The following is a 27,839-nucleotide window of genomic DNA, read 5'->3' on the forward strand; positions in this document are numbered from 1 at the left end:
TAACATGCACATAAGGGTTTAATTCAAGAATCACCGCTATATAGTTTATTATAAAAACAAATTTTTCACAAAAATCTTTTAGTTTGCACGTTTATTCAAAACTCATTGTTTTAAATAAAGTAGCATTAAAATCCAATAAAAGGTGACGAGGAGGCAGAAGTAGAAAACAAAGACCACAGACCATCTGTATGCTGATCTTCCCAAGTATCTTTCATCAAACTGGAATCTTTGTTCTCTGGAATACTTGAAAACCCCCCAAAATCAGAATTTGCATCACTCGTCTGAAATAATTCAGATAGTGCTTGTGTTGATGGGCTTTGTACATTTTTTGTTTCTTCTGGAATAGGTAGTTTATCGGTCTGTTGTAAGCATAACTCCACATTTTGTTTCTGATTTGCTTTTTTATTTCGTCCTATGGAATATATTACTTTCCTGTTGAGTTTTACTGAAGGTGAACTTTGTATACTGCTCTCTGTCAATTCAATGGGATCTTTGGTTGCAGATGGACTCTGACATGCCTGTTCTGGCTGTAGAAGGACCGAAAGCTCTCTTGGAAATTTGCTCTCCAAACCAAGGTCAGCAAAATCTTTATCAACTGCTGAATTAGTATCTAACTTCTTCAAATATTTTGCTGGCAGAAGGACCACATTGTTCAATTTTCGTTTTGGCTTTGATGTGTCAGTCCTTTCACTAAACTCAGAACCTTGAATTGGAGTATGCAGTGGGCTTAAGTTTGATGACAAAATTTGCAAATTCTGTCTTGATATGGGCTCACAATGTTCATAAATTTCAGGCAAGTTTTTCAAGCACATTTTACTTTCTTTCTGAGGAGGTAGCTGTACCAAGTTTGTTGATAAAGCAATTTCTGTTAAATTTGAAGCTTTTGTGATTTTACCATTTTCAGTATTGTCATTCACTTTTCTTGCTGCTTCTGAGAAACAGATGGTGTGGTAGGAATGAAAAGAACGTTCAGAATGAAAAGGTTCAGAGGTAGGAGAATATTTTTGTGTTGATGAAGGATACACATCTAAGTGGTGAGGACCCTCTTTCAGGGTTTGCACAGTAATGCTTTTCCTAGAATACCACCTCAACTGAATATCTTGTTTCTTCAGTCGTTCTTTCAGTTCATCGGTTTTTGTTCCAATGAGAGGAGCAATTTGTCCAACACTACATTTTCTCCTAAAATTGATGAAGTAATAAGAGTAAAGATTTAAAAAGGAGGAGACATAAAACCAATTATAAGATGTATGAACCAGCTGCAAACATATTCCTTCAGCCTGCAGTTTGCCACTCAGTTTCCTGGGACAAGTTTCCCCTACCCTGGTGACCAGTCAAGTGACAAAGGGAGGAGAGCTGGTCTTGTGGTAGCAAGGATGAATTGTCCCCTTTGCTAAGCAGGGTCCACCCTGGTTTTCATTTGAATGGGAGACTATATGCAAACACTGTAAAATATTCCCCTTAGGAGATTCTGCTTGCATGCAGAAGGTTCCAAGTTCCCTCCATTGCTATCTCCAAGATAGGGCTGGGAGAGATTTCTGCCTACAACCTTGGAGAAGCCGCTGCCAGTCTGTGTACACAATACTGGGCTAGATGGACCAATGGTCTCACTCTGTATAAGGCAGCTTCCTATGTTCTAAACTATTTGGTGCAGGTGCACACGCATGCGTGCGCATGCACACTCACACGTTTTGTCTTTAAAGGGATAAGCCAAGCCACATATAACTGACTAAGAGCTGTCCTTTGTTTAACAAAGGTAGTGCTGAGTTAACTGCATTCATGACTCGAGAGGAAGCCAGAACCAGCCTCTGCCTCACCAGGCTACATATACTGCTCCATCTCTCTTTTGCCTACTCCACTTTAAAGCAGCGGGTAAACAAAGAGCCATACAGGAAGTCAGGCATAGCTTTTTTACTTCCACTTCCTCATAGTCTCTTTTAGGTAGAGATTCCCCACCACTGTTCACTTTATGTGCAGCATGGCAAGCTGACAGACAGTAAGATGGATTCCCCATATCAGCTGCCCTCCAACCAGAGTGCCCAGAAAAAGCAGATGCATAGATGAATCCTGGCGCTTGCCTTTCTACTGCAGGCAGAAGCCAAGTACAGGGATCAACCTCTGCTGTCTCTGTCCCTGGAGGTTCCAGATCTTAGGAAAGTGACAACCATGTCAAGCAGAAATAGGAATGGCTGAAGGATGTGGGCAAGAGGAGAGAAACCAGCAATTAAGTAATTCATTGCAAAGTAGCCATAGCCATAGTCTAGTAAATGTGCTTATTTCCTAAAAATATAGGACCAGTTGAAGTAATCATGAAAGTCTCATTAAATAAAGTTGATTTATTATATTACTGAGCTCTTCAAGACTGGAACTGTGAAGTTGGTCAAAACCTGTATTCTTTCTCTAAGGCAGCTCAGAAAAAATACAGTTGTGAATGTCTGTAGTAGTAAATTATGAAGCAACCTTTGAAGCGCAGCCATCAGGGGGGGGAAAGATCAGGGTACACCAAGTCAGAATCTAAAAGATAGCAATCACAATGCTGAGATAAAAGTTATAGCTTAGATTTTGAAACAGTTAACCCCACACTGGACCCTTTAAAACTGTTTTGTGGTGTTTATTCATTGGTGATAGAAAATGAAGTTATATTTAACTCTGAATGTCAAAGGACTTATCAACAAATTTTGTTTCCAAAAGAGAATCTCTTCTAAAATTGCCAAAATTATTTACCTGCAATGGAATACCTGAAGTCTGAAAATCACTTACTGTACCTTTTAATGTTTGGTGTATTCTCTCTCAGCTCTACAAAGTCACAAGGAAACTTGGAGATGATGTTATCTACAACTTGATAGTGAGAACTTTGTGCAAAATGTTGGTGTTGTTCAGTTTCTATATGCTAAAATTAAGAATTTCAAAAAGCCAACAATATAACAATCACATTAATATACAAAACATGTACAGTATTCTTTTCTTAACAAGGAAATCTGATACTATTTTAAAAAATCACATCTGATCCTTTAGCACAGGGATTCTCAACGTTGGGACTCTAGATGTTACTGGAGTTCAAATCCCATAAACCCCAGCCCCAGGCCTTTAGTTGGGGATTATGAGAGCTGACATCCAAAACATCTGGAGACCCAACGTTGAGAATACCTGCTTTAGCAGAAGGATTGCCAACTGGTGACCCACTGACAATGGAAACAACCAATGGTAGAGCCATCAGAGACCAAGAGCCATCAGGGACTACACAATTTTTCTGTTTGTAAGAAGCAGATTCCATACTTTAATGCAGGGATTCTCAACGTGTGGGTCCCCAGATGTAATTGGACTTCAATTCCCATAATTCCCAGCCAAAGGCCACTGGAGCTGGGGATTTTGGGAGTTGAAGTCCAATAACATCTGGGGACCCACACGTTGAGAAACCCTGCTTTAATGTGTCATCTTTCATTTGGATTTTGTATGTAAAGGTGCATATTTGTATTTAAAGTGCCTGTGATAATATATTCTCTAGCTCTGAAGCTATTATTGGAGGAAGTTTTTATGTCATCACTAATAAGGTGTTGCTCTTCATAGTATGTGCCTGGGGGATTGTGTTACTTTGGAGGATGCCCTCTCAATGGAGGTGGTCCTTGGCAGAGGGCGATATGGCAGTGGGAGGACATGCCAAGTGAGGGGAAGGTGCACTGGCTATATTAAAGCCATCACGCATCCCGGTCCTTCTCCCATCTATCCAAGGAGACCCCAGTAACTCTCCCAGCAGCCCACCTTGCCTGTAGTTGGTGCTATTAAATACCAGGTCCATAACTGCAAACACCACAGCCACCCAGGAGGTTATCCTGGATGAGCACACTGACCTGGTTGGGTGGATGGAGGGGGAAGAGATGTAAATCTCTTCCAGGTATGCCAACCAGGTTTCCAGGTGCAGCATCAGCCAAGACAGCGTGGGTGGGGTTGCTCTAGTTCATCAAGAGACCACCCCCCTCACCAGATGCATCATCTGTCATTCTGACCAGTTCAAGTGACTACATGCAGTGATTGGATTGCGAGACAAAGCTGGGATTCTGTTGGTATACCACCCACCCCGCTGTCTAACACTCCCTGCCTGAATTGACAGAGGTGGTCTTTGATGTGGCGTTGAGGACCCCAATGCTGTTAGTTTTGGGGGACTTTAACATTTATGCTGAGGCCACCTTGTCAGGTACAAGCTCAGGTTTTCATGTTTACTATGACGACCACGGGCTTGTCTCAGCCATTTCAGGTCCCACACATTTGGCAGGCCATATGCTTGACTTGGTCTTTGGGTCAATGGTGGACAAAGGTGTTCCATGCAGGCCTTAATACCATTGTCATGGACAGATCACTATCTGGTGAAGACTAGTCTGAGGGTGGACCCAGTACACATCTGCAGGGGTAGGAGACCAGTTAGGATGGTCCAACCTCTGAGGCTTATGGATCCTAATAGATTAATAGCTCTGGGGATTTTCCTGCCTTGTGAGTGGTCGATCCTGTTGATGCCCTGGTCTCCTTCTGGTATGGAGATGGGCTGGGCAACTGAGAGGCCTGGGCACCTTCTCCTGACCCACTAAGTCCAAGCGACTCCCTGGTATACAGGTGAGTTGCGGACAATGAAGCAGGCTGGTTGACAGTTTGAGCATCACTGGTGGAAAACTCAGAATGAATGTGACTGCACACAGGCTAGAGCCCATATTAGGGCCTATTCTCTGGCAGTGACAAAATCCTACTTTTCTGCCACCATTGTGTCTGCTCAATGTTGTCCAGCAGAGCTTTTTTGAGTGGTTTGGGGCCTTCTATATGAAAACATCAAACAGAACCAAAAACCATTAAACAGAACCCTCAGCAGCCTACTGTGACCAATTTGTGTTACATTTTGTGGATAAAATCATTCATGTCTGCTCTGACTTGGATGCTAAAGTTTCTGCGGCACCAGAACTGGATGTTACCAATTCACCATCTGGTCTTGTTATACTGGATGGTTCCTCTCCTAAATGGGGGGGGGGGGGGTTTGTACTCAGAAAGTAGTGCTGGGGGTGTGTGTGCCTGCTCTACCCCTTGGCCTTTGGCATATGGGGTGTCACAGAGATCTATTCTGTCCCCTATGCTGTTTAACATCTACATGAAACCTCTGGGAGAGATCATCCATGGGTGTGGCAGTGGTGCCATCAATATGCTGATGACACCCAGCTCTACCTATCCTTTAAATCAGCAGACACTAGGGAAGTAGTGGGTGTTCTGAACTGGGGTTTGGAGGCTATTCTGGAATGGATGGGGGCAAACAAGCTGAAACTTAATCCAGGTAAGATGAAAGTGCTCTGGGTTGGTAAAACTGATCATCCAAGTAATAAGGTAAATCTTGTCTTGGACAGGGTCACAAGCCCTCTGAAGGACAAAGTCCGCAGCTTGGGGGTGTTTCTGGACCAGACTCTGTCTTTGAAGGCTCAGGTGGCGGAGGTGTGCAGTGGTTATTTTTACCAGCTATGGCTGGTACACCAGCTGCAATGCTACTTGGGAAGTCGGACCTGACCTCAGTCACTCATGCTTTGGTAACATCCAGATTGGACTACTGTAATGTGCTCTGTAATGAGGCTGCCCTTGAAGACATTTCAGAAGTGTCAGCTGGTCCAGAATGCTGCTGCAAGAATACTCATGGCCACAAGTAACTTCATGAGTGTCACACCCATCCTGCAGAAGCTTTATTGGTTACCAGTCTGCTTCCAGGCTAGATCCAAGATACTGGTCTTGAGTTTTAAAGCTCTACACGGCTGGGGCCATGGTACCTGTCAGACCACATTCACCCATACGAACCTGCCAGGGCCCTCCATGCGTCATCTCAGGCTCTACTCATGGTCCTGCCACTAACAGAGATCCAGTTGACTGGGATTACACAGAGCCTTTTCGGTTGTGGTCCTCTGGCTTTGGAACACCTCCCCGAAGAGCTCAGCCATGCTCCCTCCCTCAGTGTTGTTAAAACACAACTAAAAACACATCTTTAAAAAGAGGCTTTTAAATGTTTTATCTGCAGTTTATAATCTGGTAGGTTCTTTAGCTTTTATAATTCTTAACTTTTAGCTTTTAAAATAACTTCTAATTTGAAACTTTTTAAAAATAAAAATGTTATTTTAGATGCGGTTTGAGCCTGGTATTTTAATTTAATTTGTTTAACTTTATCAGTCTTATTCTGCATTGTATCTGTTTTATTAATGCTGTGAGCTGCTCCAAGCAGTAGTGTACTAGAGGGGCGGGGTATATAAATATTTTAAATAAATAAATAATTGCTACATGATACCACATGCATAGAGATACAACTAGAACTGGCCCTCCAAATAAGACTAGTAAGCAGTCGGCAATGGCTTTTGCTTGGGGATTATGGGAGTTGCAGTCAACAACATCTGGGAATCCTTGTTAGAGGGAACACTGCTGGTAAGGTGGACACCTCACGTGGCAGAATGGAGATGGTGGGACCGCCAAGTATACAGACACTGGCCATTCTTACTTTAGCACCCACAATTGTGTTGCCCATCCCTTCTGCAGGGGAAAGGTAGCCAAAGTTGATAATGTGGTAGATCAGCTTTCCATGAGACTGCTGTATATATAGCTTGGTCATGTGCCATCTAGGTATGCAGAATGACACAAACACTCTATATTTTGAGATGGACAAAAACAGAAGTTTTGTTCTTGCACCAATTTTTTCCATACTGGCAACAGTTTAAGAAAGCATGTCCTCAAAAACTCTTCACTGAAAAGCTAATAACAGTTCCCCAAACTTTAATATATTATAAACCTATATTTGAATATCAGAATTTTCAAATGACTTTTCAGTCTCCCTCAAAACTGAATTTAGTTCACTACACAAATGATTACAATCCTTGGTTGCTTAAATAAATTATTACAGTAAACTACTTCTATAAAGAGTCTAATTACGAAGAACGATCTTGGAAGAACTTTTCTTTTAGAAAAGCGAGTGATGCAAACAAATGTGTTAAAATGTAGGTATATCCATGATACAGAAATTGCAGTTATTCATATGCATTAAACCTACAGCTTGGAGATCGTCATACTTCTTCATACAACATTCACAATAGCCTTTTCTCTTCTTATGCTTTGCAGGAACTTGAACTGGAAAGGCTCTTTCTTTGTCATTGTTTGCCGAAATTCTGTTCAGACAAGAGAGCACAAAAATCTCTTAATTACACATAGGGCTGGTTCAGATGTAACACAGAACCTCAGTTTATTTCTAACCTAGGATACTTTATCATGTGAACCCATGCCATGGCACCAACAGTTTATTTAGGTCAGTAGGAAAGCCAATTGGGATGAAGGGATCCAACAAGTTCCGGATGGGATTTTACTCCCCTTGAAAGAGTAAGTGCACAGGTTGGGAGTACTGATGGATCCAGCTCTGCTTTGGGACGCTAAAGTAGAGGTAGTAGCTAGAGGTGCTTTTGCACAGCTTCAATTAGTGCATCAGCTGCGCCCCTTTCTCAAGAAAGCAGAACTGGCCACAGTTACCCACACCCTAGTCATGTCGCAGCTGGTTTACTGTAACACGTTCTCCTTTGGCTGCCTTTGAAGAATATTCTGAAATTACAGCTAGTGCAAAATGCAGCAACTAGGATTGTATCCAGAACTGCCCATTAGGATCATATTATACCTACTCTGAAAGAGCTACACTGGCTACCAGTTTGTTTCCAGGTCAAATTCAAGGTGCTGGTTTTGATCTTTAAATTTTTATATAGCTGTTATTTTTATATTTATATTACCTGTACTTTTGTATTATGTATTTTAATTTGAGATCACCTGCACCTCTTGTATTTTAATTATGCATTTTTTAGTTAAATTGTAAACCGCTTTGAGATTTTAATGAAAAGCAGTATTTATGCAATTTATATAAATTTATGGCCATCTAACCAAGATCTGAACCCTAGTTGGCTCACGTACCTAAATTAAACTTAATCTTAGTTCAATGTAGAAATATGAACCCATTGTCAGATTAAACTAGTTTATTTCTTTTACTCTTTCCTCCAAGAGCTGCCTCTCAGAGATGCTAGCCCAGAGCAGCTGAAAAACATGGCTGTTGTAGGCCTCAAGTCTCACACTGGTAGTTTGAAACCTCCCTTAGGCTGCCTAGTAACTTCTTAAGTAGATAATCTTTCCATTCTGGCTAGAAACAAATGTTGCTGAATTACCTTTTGTTTTAAAGTCAGGGGCTTTTTAGTAGACATTTAAAGACCACTTCCCAAAAAGTACAAACATATGCAGATGGATCATCCCTCTTCCAACCCCATAACTCTCCTATTTCTATGTGTTCTGTCAGTCTGACTACCCTTTGCTCAGGTATACACAATTACTGCCGGGTTACCTTTCTTCTGCCTTCTAAAAATGTTCACTTTTGCCTAGCCTCTCCTGCCATTTAAATCCAGATCACTGATTTGTAGTTAATCTTGTCCTTCCTTCTGGCTCATTTCTTCAGACTCTCACTGCATAGTAGAACTGCCCTTTCTAGGTTCCCTCTCATTTCTAGTCTCTAATGTCTCTCAGCTTCCCTACTGAGTGTTGCTTCCTAACAGATTGAGTAAGTAGGAAACAATTAACCGTGTTCGGTCAGTGTCTGTGGAAGGAGGAGGGGACTGATAGTAGCGTCTGCATTTCCAAATGAGTTTGTGTTGAGTCCATATCTGTTCTTTAATTGGATCACTCAAGAGATGATACCTTGCCACCAGGAAGACAGGACAAAGCAAGCTGGTAAATAATCTGGGCACTTCATGGAAGGGCAGGACCCAAACAAACCAAGTTTTAGTGTTAGTCTGTGGCACCAGTTCTGGCTTGTCTGAACTAGCCCATACTATGATGGGATAAGCCAGGTTATCATCAAGGGCCTAGCAACCTGTCTGTTACTCTGTCAAATTGGCTAATTTTATGTCATGTGATAACACCATTGACTGGGGAACATGCCCAACTGAGTCTTAGAGTGCCAAGGGGAGCTGGGGTGGGGGGCACAGAACCACAGTCCATTTTTCAAGTTGTAACTTTTATAAGTTCTATGGTAAAGCAGAATAAGGAGCAGACTAGTAATTTTGAAATCCAAAAGTGAGTATTGAGAAGAGTATATTGTATTAATGTGCAATGTTTTCTTCCTCATGGCATCTTCATGATGGATATTGGAAAAACTGTACATTATTGTCTGTCATGTACTCTGGAAAAGGACAAGAGACTTGGAAGGACATAGATGGAGATTCCACAAAAACACTGCTGCTACTGCAGGCCTTGCCTATAGCCTGCACCACACTAGAAGTGAACAACTTTGTTGCCTCTGTGTGTTGGATGGCTGCACGTATGCCTGTCGGCCACAAACCCACACACTGCAGGAAAGCTCCCACTGGGCAATGGAAAGTCACGAGCACAGCAACATTTATTGGTAAATACTAAATACTCTGCTTCACTGTCTATTGAAAGACGAGATGCATCCCTTGTATAATCCTTTATTATTGGCTCTCTGTTAGGTGAAGATATTTCATTTTAGACAGGCATTTGACATATAGATTGTTTTTAATATGTCCTGGATATCTGGTTGTTTACTAAATCTGCTACCCTATATTTCTTGGCTGTGATTTTTTAAAATAAGTTTGATATTTTTAATATTTTATACTGTTAGACACCTTGGACGTCCTTTGAAAGGTGGGATCTAAATAATGCAAATAAATACACTTACACAGACACAATATAGTGGTGATCTCCAAGTTCAAGGACAGCCAGGAAAGTGGTCCAAGGCTGTGTTCCCTCTAAAAGGGATTCCCAGATGTTGCTGACTACAACTCCCATAATCCCCAGCCAAAGACCATTGCAGCTGGGGATACTGGGAGTTATAGTGAACAACATCTGGGATTCCTTGTTAACGGGAACACTGGTCCAAGCTATCTTTGTGCACCACCAGTACAGGTGAATTGGAAGAAATCCTATCCCTCCCCAGTATGGGTATATATGTCAGAAGTAGAGCAGCACAGTAAATTTTGAGCTACAAAATCTTCTGCCCACATAGTAACAAGAAACAGCCAATCACCATGTTTTATGCATGAGCCAATAAATCAGTTTGCTCATGGATTTGATGCCACACTGAGTTGGGTACAATGGCAACACACACACATATCAATCAAGGCTAACTAAAAATGTCACTGTTAAACACATAGCAACACGAGTCACTATTCAAGTGATGGAATAATTTCCTATTCATCCTTCTGTTCTGCTCACTATTCAAGCAGAAGAACAAAATTAAATCACATAATTGCAATAATGATGCAAACAAAAAATTTCTACCATTTTGCAAAGACTATTAATAGTAATAAGTTAGTTTCTAAATAGAAAAATGGACAGTAGACATGGAAAATTAGTCTCTAGCACCATCTGTCAGCTAACAGCACAAGAGTCAGCTTCCACAGAAGCAACAACAACTGCTCTTTCTAGGAGCAAAAGCACATTTTTAGTCATCAAGGTATCTTGGGGACTAAGGACCCTATTACATTTTATTTGCTACACAGGAAGCCTCCAGCAATGGGAACAAACTTATCTCCATGGCTGCAATGTCCAGTACACCTTTACTATACATATCAGGAGAGTGTAATTCCATGTAATACACAGAAAAACCACACTAATATGAAGAGCCAAAGACGACACTCACCACACCATTTTCATGAACCAATCAAGCTGAAACAGACAATACAGCCATGCTAACAGATACCCATATGGGAAGTCTAGTGCTAGGGAGCTCATATCAGACCAAGCACTAAACTTATAGTGGTCCTTTTTTATTAAAGCTGAAGATCTGATTATTTAAAATAAGCCCCCAGTTAACATCTGGGCAAAGCTGCTAACAGGAGAATACAGGAAGTCCCCAACTGACCAATGGATTGTGTTATAAAGTTTGTTTGTAAGCCGGATGTTCATAACTTGGAACACACCTAGTTACAAAGAGTGATGGCTTGTTTGTATGTACAGCTTGGCATTTGTAAGTTGGGGACCTCCTTATGGAGCTTTGTATGTATGTCCAGATGTTTGTAAAATGGATCTTTGTAACTCGGGGAGTGTCTGTAACTGCATAAAGTATCAGCTTTTAACAGTTCCCTCATTTATTTTTGAGGAAGTAAAATCTACATTGTAATCTCACCTTTTCATTTTGATATGGGATGCTGTGTGGGTGCACATAAGGGTTGTAACATAAAAATATACATAGTCAAGCTAGAGTACATTCTTCAGAACTAGTACTCTCTCTAATGTGGCAACTTTGGACCTTGACAAAAGAGTAGGTACACATCCTCAAGTAAAATAAAATGGGAAGGACTCCACTTGAACCAAGATGGAACCAGACTGCTGGCGCTTAAAATAAAAAAAGATTGCAGAGCAGCCTTTAACATGACACCTGGGGGGATTGCCGACAGGAACTGGGTGGGATCTGGTTCGGCCATCAAAATCATCTAAGGTGCAAGGCTGCAAACATGTCAGATAAACCAAAAGGGGACAAAGCAGGAGTAGGGCAGATGGAGACACATGACAGCTGGACAAAAAGGTCAAGTGACAGTAAGAGATAGCACATACCCCAACACCAGGTAAGAGACTCAACACAGGTGTTTATATACCAATGCCAGAAGCCTCCGAACCAAGATGGACGAGCTGGAGTGCTTGGTTGCTAATGAAAACATAGATATAGTGAGCACAACGGAAATCTGGTGGAATAGTGAAAACCAGCGAGACACTGTTATTCCTGGATACAAACTCTACAGAAAGGACAGGGAGGGGCAGATTGGGGCTGGAACAGCATTGTATATTAAAGAAAGTATAGAATCCAACAAGCTAGAAAACCTAGGAAGACCAGAGTCCTCCATAGAATCATTATGGGTAGCAATATGAGGACTGAAAGGAAATGCGTTATTAAGAATGTGCTAGGGAAATATGTACATAGGAAGCTGTGATATACTGAGTCAGACTATAGGTCCATCTCGCTCAGTATTGTCTACACAGACTGGCAGCAGCTTCTCCAAGGTTGCAGGCAGGAATCTCTCTCAGCCCTATCTTGGAGGTGCCAGGAAAGGAACTTGGAACCTAGATGCTCTTCCCAGAGCAGCTCCATCCCCTAAGGGGAACACCTTACAGAGCTCACACTTCTAGTCTACCTTTCGTATGCAACCAGGGTGGATCCTGCTTAGCTTAAGGGGACATGCTTGCTACCACAAGACCAGCTCTCTTCCCATCAAGGTAAAAACAGGTTGCTTACCTGTAACAGATGATCTGGAGGTGATCCGTTGTATTCATAAAGAATGGGTTCTGCGCCTGCGCAGGGACCTCGCGGACCGACTGACTAGCTCCTCGCGACGCCTCCAACCGCCCTGCACGTGATCGTGTCCATACTTTAACAGGCGGTTGGGGCGTGTCTTCCTCAGTTTCTGCAGACCGCCAGACACCGTCGTGCATACTGACGATCCTTCTTGAAACTTCAATTTCACCGCCTTGATGTTGCGGGGAGGCTGGGTGGGTATTATGAATACAACGGATCACCTCCAGATCATCTGTTACAGGTAAGCAACCTGTTTATCTGGATCGTGATCCGTTGCATTCATAAAGAATGGGTGATTAGCCAGCTTCCCGCTTTGGCGGCGGGTCATCAAGGCAGCACCCTCTTCAGGATACTCCGACCAAACTCTGCATCTTTCGCTTGCCGTATGTCCAAAGCATAATGCTTCACAAAAGGATGACATGAGGCCCATGTGGCTGCCCTACAGATCTCCGGCAGTGGCACACCTGCCAAATTTGCTGCTGATGCTGCATAAGCCCTCGTCGAATGCGCTTTAATAGAACTTGGGGGTGTCACACCCTGAGCATTATATGCCAGCCGCACGGCACGTACAATCCACTGCGCGAGCCGCTGACGCGTCACTGATAAGCCCTTAGGCTTGCCACGGTAAAGTACAAACAACTTGTTCGTTCTCCTTATGGACCTAGTGGCGTGCAGATAATACAGCAAGGAACGCCTTACATCTAGCGTATGCATCTTGATTTCCAACTGCGTCTGTGGGCTTTGGAAGAACACGGGAAGCACGATATCCTCATTGATATGAAACTCCGACACTATTTTGGGCCTGAACCTAGGATCCAGGCGCATCACTACTTTCCCTGGGTAAATTTGGGTGTAGGGCCGATCAGCCCGTATCGCAGCCAATTCACCCACCCTACGTGCTGACGTCATTGCTATTAAGAATACAGTCTTTAAAGTCAGCATGCACAAGGGCGCAGCCCCCAAAGGTTCAAACGGTGCTTCCGTCAATGCATTCAAAACTAAAGTTAAGTTCCATTGCTGAACGGGACGCCGAACAGGTGGGTACATGTTATTAACCCCTTTTAGGAATTTCTTAATCTTGGGGTGTGAAAACACAGTCTTTCCATCCCAGCCACCATGCCCGGCAGATATAGCCGCCAGGTGCACCCGAAGTGACGAGTTTGCCAAGCCGGACATTTTCAAGGTCGTCATATACAGCAACACCTGCATGATAGTCGCCCGTTTAGGGAAGAATCCTTTCCTTCCCGCATAGCTGCGAAATCTCTTCCATTTACTATTGTAATTACGCCGAGTTGAAAGCCTCCTACTATTAAGTAGGATCCTTTTCATTAACCTATCAGCCACGCTGTCAGCTTCAGCGTGTGTAGTTGTGGGTGTAAGATCATCCCCCTTTCTCGACTTAGCAAGTCCGGGTAAACGGGAAATTGGTGATACCGGCCCTTCGACAGCTTCAGCAGAAGAGCGAACCACGGTTGTCTGGGCCACCATGGAGCCACCAGAACCCCCTGCGTCTCGTCTCTGAGAATTTGCGCTAATACCCTGGGGACCAGCGGTTGTGGGGGGAACAGGTAATATAGGCCCTCCCTCCAGAGAAGCTGGAACGCATCTCCCAGTGAGTGTTTGCCATGTCCTGCACGAGAGCAATAACTCTGACATTTTTTGTTCGCAGCAGTGGCAAACAAATCTATTTGAGGCGTACCCCACTTCTTGAACAGCGGCCGAAGGTAACACTCGCTCAATTCCCATTCGTGCTGCTGGTTCAGCTGAAACGATCTGCTCAGCATGTCTGCCTGAACATTGTCCTCCCCTTTGATGTGCAACGCCATAGGGCGTATGGAGTTCGCAATACACCAGGTCCACAGACGCTGGCTCAAATGACACAGGGTTCGGGACACCGTTCCACCTTGTTTGTTGAGGTAAGCTATGGCGGTTGTGTTGTCTAGGTTCACTTGTACAACCCTTCCCTGCAACTGGGGGCGGAAAGCCTTCAACGCCAAAAACACCGCTAAAAGCTCCAGATAATTTATGTGCTTCAGTTTTTGCTGTGGAGTCCACCGACCCTGTACTTGACAATGACCACAATGTGCTCCCCAACCCCATAGGGAGGCGTCCGTTGTCACCCAAAGGGATGGTGTCCAGGGTCGGAACTCCCTTCCTGAGAGTAGATTGTCTCGTTGAATCCACCACCGTAGTGACCTCAGGACACTGACAGGGATGAGTAACATCTTTTTCTGGTTGTCCACATTCGGACGGAATTTGCGGAGGTACCACAACTGAAGGTCGCGCATATTTAGACGGGTGTAAGCTACAGTAGAGTTGCAGGATGCCATTAGCCCCAGAAGCCTCTGGACGGCCTCCGCTGGTTGACGTGGCAACTTCTCGAACAGAAGCACTAAATCCCTTATCTGTTCGTACCGTGACTCCGGCAGAAAAGCCCGCTTCTTCGCCAAATCCAGTATCGAGCCTATAAAGTTCACTTGCCTTTGGGGGTCTAATTTGGATTTCTTCCAATTCACATTGATTCCAAACTGTTGAAGCAGCTGCAAGACCAATCGTGTCTGAGAAAGTAACCCTTCTCTGTCTGCGCTCACCATAAGCCAGTCGTCGAGGTAAGGGTACAGCCTTAGGCCCTCTGTTCTTAAGAACGCTACGACTGTTGCCATCACCTTTGTGAACACACGCGGGGCTGTTGAGAGCCCGAATGGCAAAACTGTGTACTGGTACGCTGTATCGCCTACTGTGAAACGAAGGAACCTTCTGTGATTCTCGCGAATCCCTATGTGAAAATAGGCATCCTTCAAATCCAAGGTGATTGCCCATTCTTCTTTTAGTAAGAGATGCAGAATGCCCTGTAAAGTGACCATTCTGAACTTCCTCGTCTCTATATAACAGTTCAGCTCTCTTAAATCCATTATTGCCCTTATTCCCCCATCCTTCTTGGGGATCTGAAAATATCTGGAGTAAAACCCCCTCAGTCTGTCCATCCACGGCACACGCATTATTGCTCGTTTCTCCAGCAGTACCTGCACTTCGTCCTGAAGTGCCAGTGTTGACCTGGTGTATTTCACACCCTGGAAAGGTGGCAAATTCTTGAACTCTATTGCATAGCCATAAGTTATAATTTTCAGCACCCACTGATCTGATGTTATGTTGTGCCACGCATTGGCGTGGCGTGCCAATTTGATGGATACATTGGCTAACGCGAGGCTGTTCTCGGGAGCCTCGGGTACTCTGGCTAATGCGAGGCTGGTGTGGGAGGCCTTTGATATTGTAGTTGGTGTCGATGTGCGGTGTTGCAGTGGATGGACCTTCACTTCAAAGAGACTGCTTTGATTGGTCTTTAGCAGCCCTCTGGCCTTTAGGTTTCTGATAATAGGGCCTATTCCTTTGATAAGGCTTGTTTTGTCTCCTGTAGTCTCTTCGATCCTGTTTATTAGAATACCTATTTTGCTGTCTTCCGTAGGGGCGACTACGAGACTGCTGACTAGCTGAAGAAGTGGATGTCATGAACGTTTTTGCCGTGACCTTCATCTTTTTCCAGGATTCCATGGTGTCATCCGTAGAGTCTGCAAATAGCCCTTTCCCATCAAAGGGCAAATACTCAATTTTATCTTTCATTTCTGGCTGTAAGTTAGTAGACCTCAGCCACGCGTGACGCCGCAAAGTAATAGCTGTTGCCATTGCCCGCGATTCCGTCTCCGCTAAATGCTTGTACGTGCTCAGCAACTGCCTGGTCACCACCGTAGACTTTTCATAGGTCTGTGCTAGAGCCTTTTGTAAATCATCTGCCGACAACGTGGACGAGTCCTGGAAAAAAGTGTCCCACAGATGGTGCGCATATCGTGTCATACATGCAGCATAATTAGCGATTTTCACTGCTAAACTGGATGTAGAATAAACTCTACGTCCCAGGACATCAAGCTTTCTCCCCTCTTTATCAGCAGGGGTAGTATGGCGTTGTGCACCCTTTGACGATGCACACTCCACCACTAAAGAGTTCGGGTCTGGGTGCCTCACCAGGTAAGTGTTATCAACTTCTTGCACCCTATACAAACTCTCCAACTTTCTCGAAGTGGGCGTTGAAGTCCTCAAAACAGTCCATGCCGACTGTGCCGCCTTCGTAATTGCCGGAATCATTGGTAGCGACACAGGGTGAGTGACCTTAGCTTTTGCCATCATATTATACACAGGATCTTTCAGATCTAAGACTGATAGCTGAATTTCCAGGCCCAAAGCTTCCGCCATCTCACGTAGTTGCGCATGGTACGCTTTCAGTTCCTCTGAGGGAGAGATCGAGGTACCCGGCGCAACCTCCTCTGGAGGGTCAGGCTCTCTGGGCTCGTGCATGGTGCTTGCCTCAGTGTCTGACAAATATGATGTGTCTGAGTCGCTGTTCCTACTGCTTCCAGTCTCATGTGATGAAACACACTGCGTAGCAGGGACAAGGTTAGAAGGTGCCCCTTGCAACGACACCTGGGGACGTATGGATTCTGAGCGGTGTGGCAAGGACGGGTTATTTTGCAGCAACCTGGCCTCCAATGGGCGCTGCCGCTGTGGCAGTGGATCTTCACGAAGCGACTGCTGCGCCTTCCAAATTTTGTATTCCGCATAATCTGGTGGAAAAAACACTTCGGGGTTGTGGCGGAAACCACAAGCATGTGTGATGCGGCCCACAGGAAGAGACGTGGCCGTTGATGCATCTGCCGTTCGTGCCCGAATAGGTATCGGCTTCGGCAGATTATGATGTTCCACCAAAGGAGTCATGAGCTGTCGAATGGGACTCGTGGCTGCTGAAATGAGTCGAGTAGTCTCTGGAGTATGCACGGAGGGTCGCCCTGGAGACGCAGACGGAGTCTTAGGCACTGCTGTCCCACTCAGCTGGTCGTAGGTAAACCCATGAAAGGTCGACCCGGAAGGCGTGCCTTCACTAGAATCCAATAAGGCCAACAATGGAGTCCGAGTTTTCTGCACAACAGTTTGTTCCTGCATGACTCCCTCACCAAAGTCCATATAGTCCTCCGAATGATAAGTCACCCTGGGGGACTCCGGAGAGTGAATTGGGGTTCTTGCAGGAGTTAAGTCCGCCACCAGCCGGTGTCGGTCTCCAGTCTGGAAAACACTCGGTGTTGAAGCAGTACATTGTTCTGGAACCTGAACTCCCGCAATCTGTGTAGACGAGGCTTGGAACTCCGACACCTTCGGTATCGAGTCGAACCCCGTCGACGCCGACAGCAGCGGGTCCATCGATGTCGATGGCGAAGTCGACGCCGGTAATGCCCGATCTCTAGATTCTCTTCGATGTCGAGCTTTCGATGCCGACGCGTGCTCGTGCCTCGACGTCGATCTCGACGCCGACCTCGATGTCGATGGCGAACCTTCCGATGACGGGGAACTTTGTTGCACCCATGGAGACGGAGTCACCTTTAAAGTAGTATCCCAATCTTCCGCCTCGGTCTGTAAACCCGTCGGCGAAGGAGTCCTACTACGGACTCGTGTCTTTTTGGATCTCTTCCTCGGTGGCGAGGAAGCGCCCTCTTCGTCTGTGGAGGAATATCGCGCCTTTTTGTGTTTGCGCCTCTTCTTCTCCACACTCCCGGGCCTTTTAAACTCCTCTTCCATAGTGGCTTTAGACTGCGATGAGGCAGAGTCCACAACAGGAGGAATCGAAGTCGACGGTATCGTAACGCTCGTTACCGACATCGATGTCGAGGGCCCCGAGCCCGGCCTCGGCGTCGGGGGTCTAAGTGCGTCCTCGTACAGTGCCGCCCGCAAACGCAATGCCCGATTTTTCAAAGTTTGTTTAGAGAAAGAGCAACAAATCTTGCAGTTCATCGGGTTATGTTGCTCACCAAGACAAAGCAGGCAGGCATCATGTGTATCCGTTGATGGTAATTTTGCTCTGCAGTTAGTGCAGCGCTTGAAAGTTGTTTTAACCGCCGCTTTCGACGCCATAGCACTCAGCGTCTCACGGCCAATAATAATGTTCCAATTTACAAAATTCTTAAGGGATATCCAAAAAACGTAGTCCAAAACAGTCCAAAGGTCAAAGCCAAACGTAGTTCCGAATCCGTTCCAGTCGTTGTACCGTGAAAAACTATTAATATACCGAGGAGCAATCGATCTGAGGTTTAGACGCAATGGCGGTCTAAAAGAAACTGAGGAAGACACGCCCCAACCGCCTATTAAAGTATGGACACGATCACGTGCAGGGCGGTTGGAGGCGTTGCGAGTAGCTAGTCAGTCGGTCCGCGAGGTCCCTGCGCAGGCGCAGAACCCATTCTTTATGAATGCAACGGATCACGATCCAGATCTGGGGACATCTGGATCAAAACGCTGAAAGTGACATGGAGTTGGAGAAGCAAATCAGAGAGGTTTGAAAGAGACAGATGTGACTTCAATTAAGATAATGGGTGACTTCAATTACCCTCACATAGACTCGGCAAATTCACCTATGGGTATTGACAGAGTGGCCAAATTTCTAGACATACTAAACAAATGTGCCTTAGAACAATTGGTCATGGAACCAAACAGAAAGAAGGTGACCTTGGACTTAATCCTGCATGGTGCTCAGGACCTCATGTGAGACGTCAGAGTTGCAGAACCATTGGGGAACAGTGACCACAGTGTGATCCAATTCAGCTTATATGCGAGTGGAGCATTGCCAAGGAAGTCTAACACAGATGTGTTGGACTTCAGAAGAGGAAGCTTCTAAAATGTGTGGGGACAGGTAAAAAGGAAGCTGGAAGGTTAAGTCAGGAGGGTCAAATCACTCCAGAAAGCATGGAAGTTTTATTAAAAACCACAATGACAGAAGCTCATTTGAAATGTATACCAAAGTGGAGGACAGGTACCACCTAATTCAGGAGGACACCAGCATGGCTAACAAGCAGAGTCAGGGAAGATATAAAAGGGAAGAAGACTTCCTTCATAAAATGGAAGTCCTGCCCAAATAAAAAGAACAGGAAGGAACAGTTCAGTTCAGTTTATTATTTACAGTCATTGACCAAAAACATAGCAAGAATACAACACATACACAATTTAACTTCCCTTCATAACAGTCAGGGAAGTGCGCACTCTAAAGGCAATATAACAAAACTTTGCTACTGTATTAGAGACAGAAGAGACTATCTGAAAGCAAAAACTTCACTAAATGATCATCGGTTTGGCCTGGCAATCTGGACAACATAGGAAAAATTAGACGATGTCTGAATTCCCGATAAAATTTACAATATAATAAAATATGAGCTACTCTTTCGACTTCATCGGAATCACAATGACACAGTTGGGCCTCCAGGGGAAAATGATGAAATATCCCAAACAATAAAGCAGATGGAAGAGCATTGAATCTAGCTCTCAAAAGAGCCCAGCGAAACCTACTTAAAGTGATGTTGCACTGACAGGAAGCAGGAGAAAGACCAACCCTGGTCTTTATAACTTTATAAAACTCGGGCAAACAAGCCCAATCATTTTGAATCTCAATGTCTTCTAATCTCTGGCAGACTACTCTTTTAGCACTCACTAAATTCGATTCCAATAACAGCTCCGGGGATAATCCCATAGAAAAAAGTGTGTTGATCACTGTTAAACACCAGGCCGGCTGTGGATCCACCAAGAGAAACATAGGAATTAGCCCTACTGGTTGCAGATGTATTTTTAGCCAATAATAAATTATTTTAAGCCAGGCCAGTGCCTCTACCCTTAGTAGGCCAGCCTCCGTGTGTATAACTATATTGGCGGTACATCTCAGTGTGCCAAAAAGGACTCTCAAAAAACCTGTCTGTATGCTCTCTAAAGCAGCAAAATTATTGTAAGGGCCTAACTGAATGCTGTACAAAAGTTGAGGTATTACTTTAGTTGAATACAGTTTTAAGGCTGCAGGAATAAAACCACCATCCTGAGCACGGTAAAATCTCTGAATAGCTACTCTGCTACGTCTTGCCGTCTCAGAAACCATTTTAACATGCACAGATTTTCCACCGTTTTGCTGGAAAACCGCATCCAAATATTTAAATTGATTAAACTCTGGCAAAAGAAATGCAAGGAAACAATAAGGGATCCAAAAAGGAAGTATGAGGAGCATATAGCTAGAAGTGTCAAGGAGAATAACAAAAATGTCTTTAAATATTTCAGAAGCAGAAAACCTGCCAGGGAGGGGGTTGGACCTTTAGATGATGAGGATGTGAAAGGATTTTTTGAAGAGGATAAGGAGATTGCAGAAAAACTGAATGAGTTTTTTGCATCTGTCTTCACGGCAGAGGATACTGACCATATACACTGAGCTTCTCAGGATTGTAGGCTGAAGAACTGGGCCAATTTGAGGTGACGAACACTACAAATCAGCCTATTTGTCTTTCTCATGTCCTTTGTGTTTTCCAGATAGTACAGTAATGCGCGCCGCACATCCAAGGAATGTAACGCCCTTTCCGGTGGTGTTTCTGGGTTTTGAAAGAAGGTAGGCAGCGCTCTATCTTCATTCAAATGGAATTCTGTCCACACTTTGGACGGAATTGTGGATACACGCGCATAACTACTTTAAGTGGATAAAATTGAATGTATGTTCTCAATGCAGTCAGTTCACTCACACACCTTGCAGTAGTAATCACAATCAAGAAAACTGTTTTCAAAGTTATCAGTGTCAAAAATGCTTCTCTTATTGGCGCACAAAAAAAACAGAGAAATCTCTTGACATTTCTATTCCTGTCCAGGTATCAATTGCCAATGACATACTCTGATTTCATTCCCTGGATAAAGTTTTTCCTCCACCCACCTTCCTTTTTCTTAAGCTCTACAACCCCTCTGTCTTTTCTTCAGCCTCTCCTTCCTTCCCTCTATCCATTCTCCTCACAGGGCTGTTTCTCAGCCTATTGCATACTCTGCCACTGGCTGAGTATTATCCCCACTCCTTACAAACAAAACTTAAATGACTGTCTTCAATTTTATATTGTAAAAGACACACACATATATACTTTTTGCCATTCATTATAATATCCAAAGGCACCTTCACAGAAACTTCGAATTTTGCCTGGATTTTAGCTACTGTTATGTACTCTGAGCATTCAAAATGTCCAAAAATATTCCATTAAATCAAAGCAACTTGGGGGCTCAGACAGCTAACAGGCAGGCATGAGTCTATAATACATGCAATCCTGAATAACAGACAGGGCAAACCTTACACTTGTTTTTAATTCTGTTATAAAAATTCAGGCTTGCTTCCATTCTCCAGAGCCCTTTACCAGACTTTGTCATGTCCCATTGCTTCCCCACCAAAACTCATCTTCAATTACCTTTGTTTACACTGAATTTGCTTCTGGCCATTAGTGCTCTTCTTTTCTACATCAAATGGGCTGCAAGGTTTTGGATTAAAATAGTTGACAACAGGAAAGCTGGATAGTTGCAGGTAAAATGGTCTGTAGTGACTGTATTGGAAAAAGACAACCGCTCAGTGCTATTGAACATACACATAAGCAATGAACATGCTACTGACATTTTCATACAGTTCTTCCCTTCAAATCAATGTTATCTGTACTGCTTCATAATTTGTTACTTTTTTTAAAATACAAACTCTACAAAATCTTTTGGAGACTATTCTTTCCCCCAGAGCATGGAAACCTGAAATTAAAATGGGAAATTGACTGCCCACACATTCTTCTGTTCTCCTGCATTCTGTACCATTCCTATGTTCTGGCTGCTGGTACATTCATACTTTCACCAAAGGCTTGTGCTGTGCAAAAGTCAAATATAAGCTATGCCCTCCAACTCATCCCTCCCCAGCTTCCACTCATCCCACTTCTAGTAAAAAAAATACTCGCTTCGGGAAACTTTGCCCTATACTTTGTTCTCAGTCTCAAATCAATGTTTTGTTCAGTATCAATACACAGCAAATCTACACGCACTGAAGGTCTACTTCCTTAGCATGCGGCAGATTTGGGGGCAGACTATCAGAGAACAAGAGGCAAGAAGTACTCAGATAAAAGTGACTTAACTTTGCAAAGAGCTGGTTATATATAGCCCTCCGTAAGATCAATGCACAAGTTTCTCTGAAGATATACCTGTTTGGATTTTTCAACCTCTAACAGAAAACAGTGAATAGATAAGAAATAATGCTTTTCCATCCTTAAAAAAAAAAAAAAAGTATATCCGGAGTACTTTCTTTTGTGCTGAACTGCATCAAGAAAATTTACACCTGAATGTGCCAATAAGTTTGGTATACTTCAGTGACTGCAAAACATTTGAGAATAAGCAATTGGTTGAGTAACCACATAGGATATCTAGAGTAATTCCACTGATAAGCTGTATGTCAGAAGTTAACTTTCAATGGGCCCCATTAGGTATGGAATCAAGTGCTTTGATTTCCTCTCCTTGTTCTATTAACTCTATTTTATCTTCTAATACAAACAGATTTCAGTCTAAGCCTAACTCAAATATAAATCTCAATGCAAAGCTTAAACACACAGCTCTACAAGGTTTTCCTGAACATTGATTATATCATCACTGCTCTGATGCACCATTAAGAATCCAGGTGGATATACAATGGAGCGGGATGTCAATCTGACTGAAACAGCACTTACCATTTTCTATCTTCTACCTTCAGAAAAGGATTTTTAAGTTTACCTGTTCAAAAAAAAATTGAAGCTTTTAAAAAACCACAGTTAAACAAATATAACTCTTTAAAAACAAGTCATTTCCATTTATATTTTAGAACATGATCTTATGCTGTAGAATAGCAATCTTGTCTAAAACTAATCCAACCAGTGTGTGTGTCGCTTATGTAGTAAAAATGGTAACAAACTCATTCATGTCTTGAATACTTACTTTTTGTTTTCTGAGAGGAAGACTCTTTTTCCTGTTTAAAAGAAAGATTGTTGTGATCTTTTATCCACTGAGTGGCAAAGCTATATCAGATTTTTATAGCTGGACAGATTTATTTATTTGTTTGGTACATTTATATACCTCCTTGTACAAAAAGAGTCCCTGGGCGGTTCACAATATAAAACCATTAAAACATTAACATAATTAAAACAATTTAAAATACAATAAAAACTCTAAAATTGAAGCTTTAAAACTATAAACTAAACACCTGACTAAACAGGTATGTTTTCAGGTCCTTCTTAAAAACATTCAGAGAAGGGGAAACTCTAATTTCGTTAGGAAGCGTGTTCCAGAGTCCCAGGGCAACTCTAGAAAAGGCCAGTTTCAAGTCACCACCAACCGAGCCGGTTGCAACCGCAACTGGACCTCCGCAGATGATCTTAACAGGCGGTGAGGTTGTTGAAGAAGGCAGTCTCTTAAATACCTCAGACCCAAGCCGTTTAGGGCTTTATAGGTAACTAGTTATTTTAGGCCCATTAAATTAACGGGCGCTAGGAGAGTTGTGCGCTCCGGGCCCCCCGCCGCCATTCCCCCTCCCCCCACCGCCAGCCTCCATGCCGCGGCCGGTCTCCCCGGCCGGGCAAGGGCCCCCCGCCACCGCCAGCCTCCCCTTTCCGGCTTCCCCCGCCGCCTCCTCACGCCGTCCGTTGGCGGTGGTTTCGGGTGGGGGGGGGTCCTCTTCCTCCCGCCAGGCCTCAGCGCCGCCGCCGCCTCGGCCGGCTTCCCCCACCGCCTCTTCCCCCCGCTGCCGTCCCTGCCTTCCCCGTAGCCCGTTCTTCGTCCACCGCTCTCGTCATTATGGCCGCCGTGTCTCTGCGGCCGTATCTTCCTCCGTTCCCCCCGCAGCCCCCTCTGCCCTCCCGGACCCCTCGCAGCCACCTCTGCCCTCCTGGTCCACCCGCTGCCGACTCTGCCCTCCCCATAGCCCATTCTTCGGCTGCTGCTGTCCTCAACATGGCCGCCGTGTCTCTGCGGCCGTATCTTTCTCGGACATTCTGGGCATGCGCTCTGCGCATGCCCAGAACGGCCGAGAAAGACACAGGCAGAGGGACACGAGATCACACTTAAGCCTTTTATTATAGAGGATAACCAGCATTTCTATTGGGTGTAATATGATCTCTTTGGGCAACCCTAGAGACCAACCTGGCTGCTGCATTCTGTACTAACTGCAGAAACTGCGTTTCTGAACTGAGTACAAAGGCAGCCCAACGTAGAACACATTGCAGTAGTCAAGTCCGGATGTTACCAGCATATGCACCACTGTTTTAAGGTTGTTTGTCTCCAGAAATGGACGTAGCTGCCAAGACAGCTGAAGCTGATAGAAAGTACTCCTGGCCACTGTCTCAACCTAAGAAATCAGGGAGAAATTTGGGTCTAGAAGTAATCCCAGACTACGTACCTGCTCTTTCTGGGTGAGTGCAACCCCATCCAGATCTAAACCACTTCCTAAGTCTCAACCTCCCAAAATGAGTACCTCTATCTTTCTTGGATTCAGCCTCAGTTTGTTCTCCCTCATCCAGCCTATTACAGCCAGGGAGGCACTTAGGGAAGTTAGGCCATTTCCTGATCAAGCTGACATGGAGAAATAGATTTGGGTGTCATCAGCCTACCGATAACACCCTGCACCAAATCCCCTAATGATCTCTCCCAGCGGTTTCACGTAGAAGTTAAAAAGCACTGCAGACAGTATGGAGCCTTGTGGGACTCCATACCAGAGCTTGTTTTGAAGAGCAACAGTCTCTAAGCGACACTATCTGGAACCTACCCGAGAGATAGGAGCGGAACCACTGCAAAGCTGTGCCTCCCACTCCCAACCCCTTCAGGCACCCTAGAAGGATACCACTGTTGATGGTATCAAAAGCCGCCAAGAGATCCAAAAGGATCAACAGAGTCACACTCCCAATGTCAATTCCTAATTGGAGATCATCCAGAAGGCCAACCAAGGCTGTCTCAACCCCATAGCGTACCTAAAAGCCAGTTTGAAATGGGTCCAGATAATCTGCTTCCTCCAAGACAGCCTGGAGCTGAGACGCCACCACCGTTTTGGTCACCTTGTCCAACCATGGGAGGTTGGAGACAGGCCTATAATTGCTCAGTTCTAAGGCCTCTGCAAAAGTGGTCTAAATAATTGCTTTCTTGAGACAAGGAGGCAACCTGTCTTCCCTCAGAGAAGCATTAATGATCTTAACAAAGCCCTTTTCAATAACCCCGCTGCTAGATCATATAAGCCATGTTGGGCAAGGGTTGAGAGAACAGGTGGTGAGGCGCAGTGTCCCAAGTATATTGTCTACATCCTTGGGAGTCAAAAACTGAAATTGATCCAATTTAACCACACAAGAGGAGCTGCTGGACACCTCCACAATAGACTCTGCAGTAACTGTGGGGTCTAGTTCAACTCGAATAAGAGATATTTAATCTGCAAAAAAATACCATTAAAAATGTCGCCACGGGTAACTGATGGATCCAAATACTCATTCAGGGGAGGAGGGGCATGTACTAGCCTTCTCACAACCCTAGACAACTCAGCTGAACGTGAGCTTGCAAAAGCAATGCGGGCAAAAAAATCCGTTCTTTGGCTACACACATTGCCAGAGCACAGATCTTCAAAAGTGCTCTGTGTTGTAATTGGTGTTCCCATGCTCACAAGTTTTTAAAGGTCTGCTCAGTTAATTTTAGATGCTGCTCAGGTTGAATCAGGAAGGCTCCATCTTGAATGCACGTGTGCACATACTGTCTTGATACTGCCGCTCAGAACAAAATTCATTCCGAACACAGATGGAACCTTCCAAGGCTTCTTGGAATCCTATGGGATCAAATAGCATTTGGAGCGGATCATCCTAATAAGTTCTTCACCCCAGCAGAGGAAGGTTTAGGCTGTGAGTCCAACCTTAACCAGATGCTGGTCCAGATGGTGGTCCATGACAATGGGGAAATCACAGGAGTCCCCCACCCAAGGAACACCTTCCTGATCAGAGCAAAAAACCAAATCGAGAGTGTGACCAGCAATGTGTGTTGGTCCCAAGACCACCTGTGATAGGCCCATAGTTGTCATGGCCTCTATGAACTCCTGAGCTGATCCTAACAAATTGGTTCCAAAGTGAACATTAAAGTTCCCCAGAACTACCGGTCTGGGAGACTCCAACACCAGCTCTGCAACCAAGTCAGCCAGCTCAGTTAGGGACTCTGTTGCGCAGTGTGGTGAACAGTATACCAACAGAAGTCCCAGTCTATCCTTGGTCTCCAGACAGACGTAGGTATACACATTCAATATAGGCTATCTCCCTGACAGGAACCCTGGTAAGGGAAATATCAGTCTTATGTATCACAGCTACTACTACTCCCCACCCATGTCCTCTCACCTGCTCTACAACAGGGTATCCTGCCGGGAGAAGCTGGGCCCAAACTGGACCACTAGCCTCCCCTATCCAGGTCTCTGCAGTACATAGCAGGTCAGCTCCATCATCCACAATCAAATCATGGATTATTTCTTTTTTATTTTGGACCCATCTGGCATTACAGAGAAGCAAGGTAAGGTTCTGTGGGAGTTTGGTACTGCTTCCCAAAGTCAAAGAGCTGGCAGGAAAGCAAGGTGTGGGAAACCAGAGCAGAAAATGGGCAACAACTCCCTCAGTAATTGCTTGTAAGGCTGACCTGTGATCTTAGGACAGATTTTCACCTACTTTCCAAAGCTGACAACTTTCATTTGATAGTCATGTTTTGTGTAGTTATGTATTGCGGGGGTGGGGGGGGGGATACTTAAAACAGGCACAAGCAGAGCACTTTGGCAAATCAGATAGACTACAGCAAACCAGAGGAGAATCTGGTGGACCAAGGCTTGACAATCCACATGTGCCAGCTCATGATGGCACCCAGAAATTTAAGCGAGGCACCTGAGCCAAGCGACGGACAGATGTAATAGGAGAAATGAGCAAGCAAGGTTATTATTGAAACGCGGTATATAAATTGTTGTTGTAATTGTTGTAGTGAAGGCTGGCTTGTTCCTCCTTCTCCTTGTAATTTAGTCCACTGCCTGCCCAAGCCTGGACATGAGAGAAGGGGGTAGCCTGCTTTTGCTTGCTTCTCCTCCTGGTTGCACCCATTTGGATCAGGCAGGTGATAGACATGCACAACCAGCAGGAGCAATGAGCAACCTACCCACAGTTCCTTCCTCACTCTAAGGTATAGACACGATCCAGAGGAGTGAGCAAGCAAGGCAGGAAGTCTGTCCTCATGGTGCAGAGGGCATTGCTGGGGGTGAGTGGCAAGATCCCTTCCCCCATATGGAGCAGAGAACAGCAAGTGGTAAAAGCTGCCACCCCCCATGGAGCAAAGGGCAGTCCAGTTCCTAATTTTTTGGACTGCCTCCTAGAGCTAACAAAGATTTGCAACTTCACAGACATAAACTGAAACAGAACATAAACTAATAGATCTATCCAGATCAAATGTACACAGAAAAACATTCCTACTCACTTCAGTGGACTCCAAACAGCTCAGATCCTATCAACATATATGTGAAGTTGGTGTCCCCCCCCCCAATGTGCATCACTTTACACTTGCTTACATTGAACTGCATTTGCCATTTTGCCACCCAGCAGCCCCAGTCTGAAGGTTAGAGAGGCAAGACTTTCCCTTGCAGAAG

The 27,839-nt window shown here is 44.5% G+C and overlaps 1 protein-coding gene across 5 annotated transcripts in view; it reads right to left on the minus strand.

The window, feature by feature from the left end:
• DBF4 (DBF4 zinc finger) overlaps positions 1–27,839 on the minus strand; it is a 42,790-nt gene continuing 14,951 nt past the window's right edge. For 4 of the 5 annotated variants that reach the window (XM_053262053.1, XM_053262054.1, XM_053262055.1 and 1 more), the window contains exons 8-13: positions 23,144–23,174; positions 22,900–22,942; positions 21,616–21,747; positions 7,049–7,163; positions 2,763–2,887; positions 1–1,179 (exon numbers count right to left, since the gene is read on the minus strand). In XM_053262053.1, the coding sequence (XP_053118028.1) occupies positions 126–1,179; positions 2,763–2,887; positions 7,049–7,163; positions 21,616–21,747; positions 22,900–22,942; positions 23,144–23,174 (1,500 nt within the window). In that variant the 3' untranslated portion in view covers positions 1–125. Of the gene's footprint in view, positions 1,180–2,075; positions 2,187–2,762; positions 2,888–7,048; positions 7,164–21,615; positions 21,748–22,899; positions 22,943–23,143; positions 23,175–27,839 lie in introns of all 5 variants that reach the window. The other variant, XR_008309898.1, reaches the window with a different exon arrangement.

The sequence above is a fragment of the Hemicordylus capensis genome, chromosome 6 (genome assembly GCF_027244095.1).
Source record: "Hemicordylus capensis ecotype Gifberg chromosome 6, rHemCap1.1.pri, whole genome shotgun sequence".
Taxonomy (NCBI): domain Eukaryota; kingdom Metazoa; phylum Chordata; class Lepidosauria; order Squamata; family Cordylidae; genus Hemicordylus; species Hemicordylus capensis.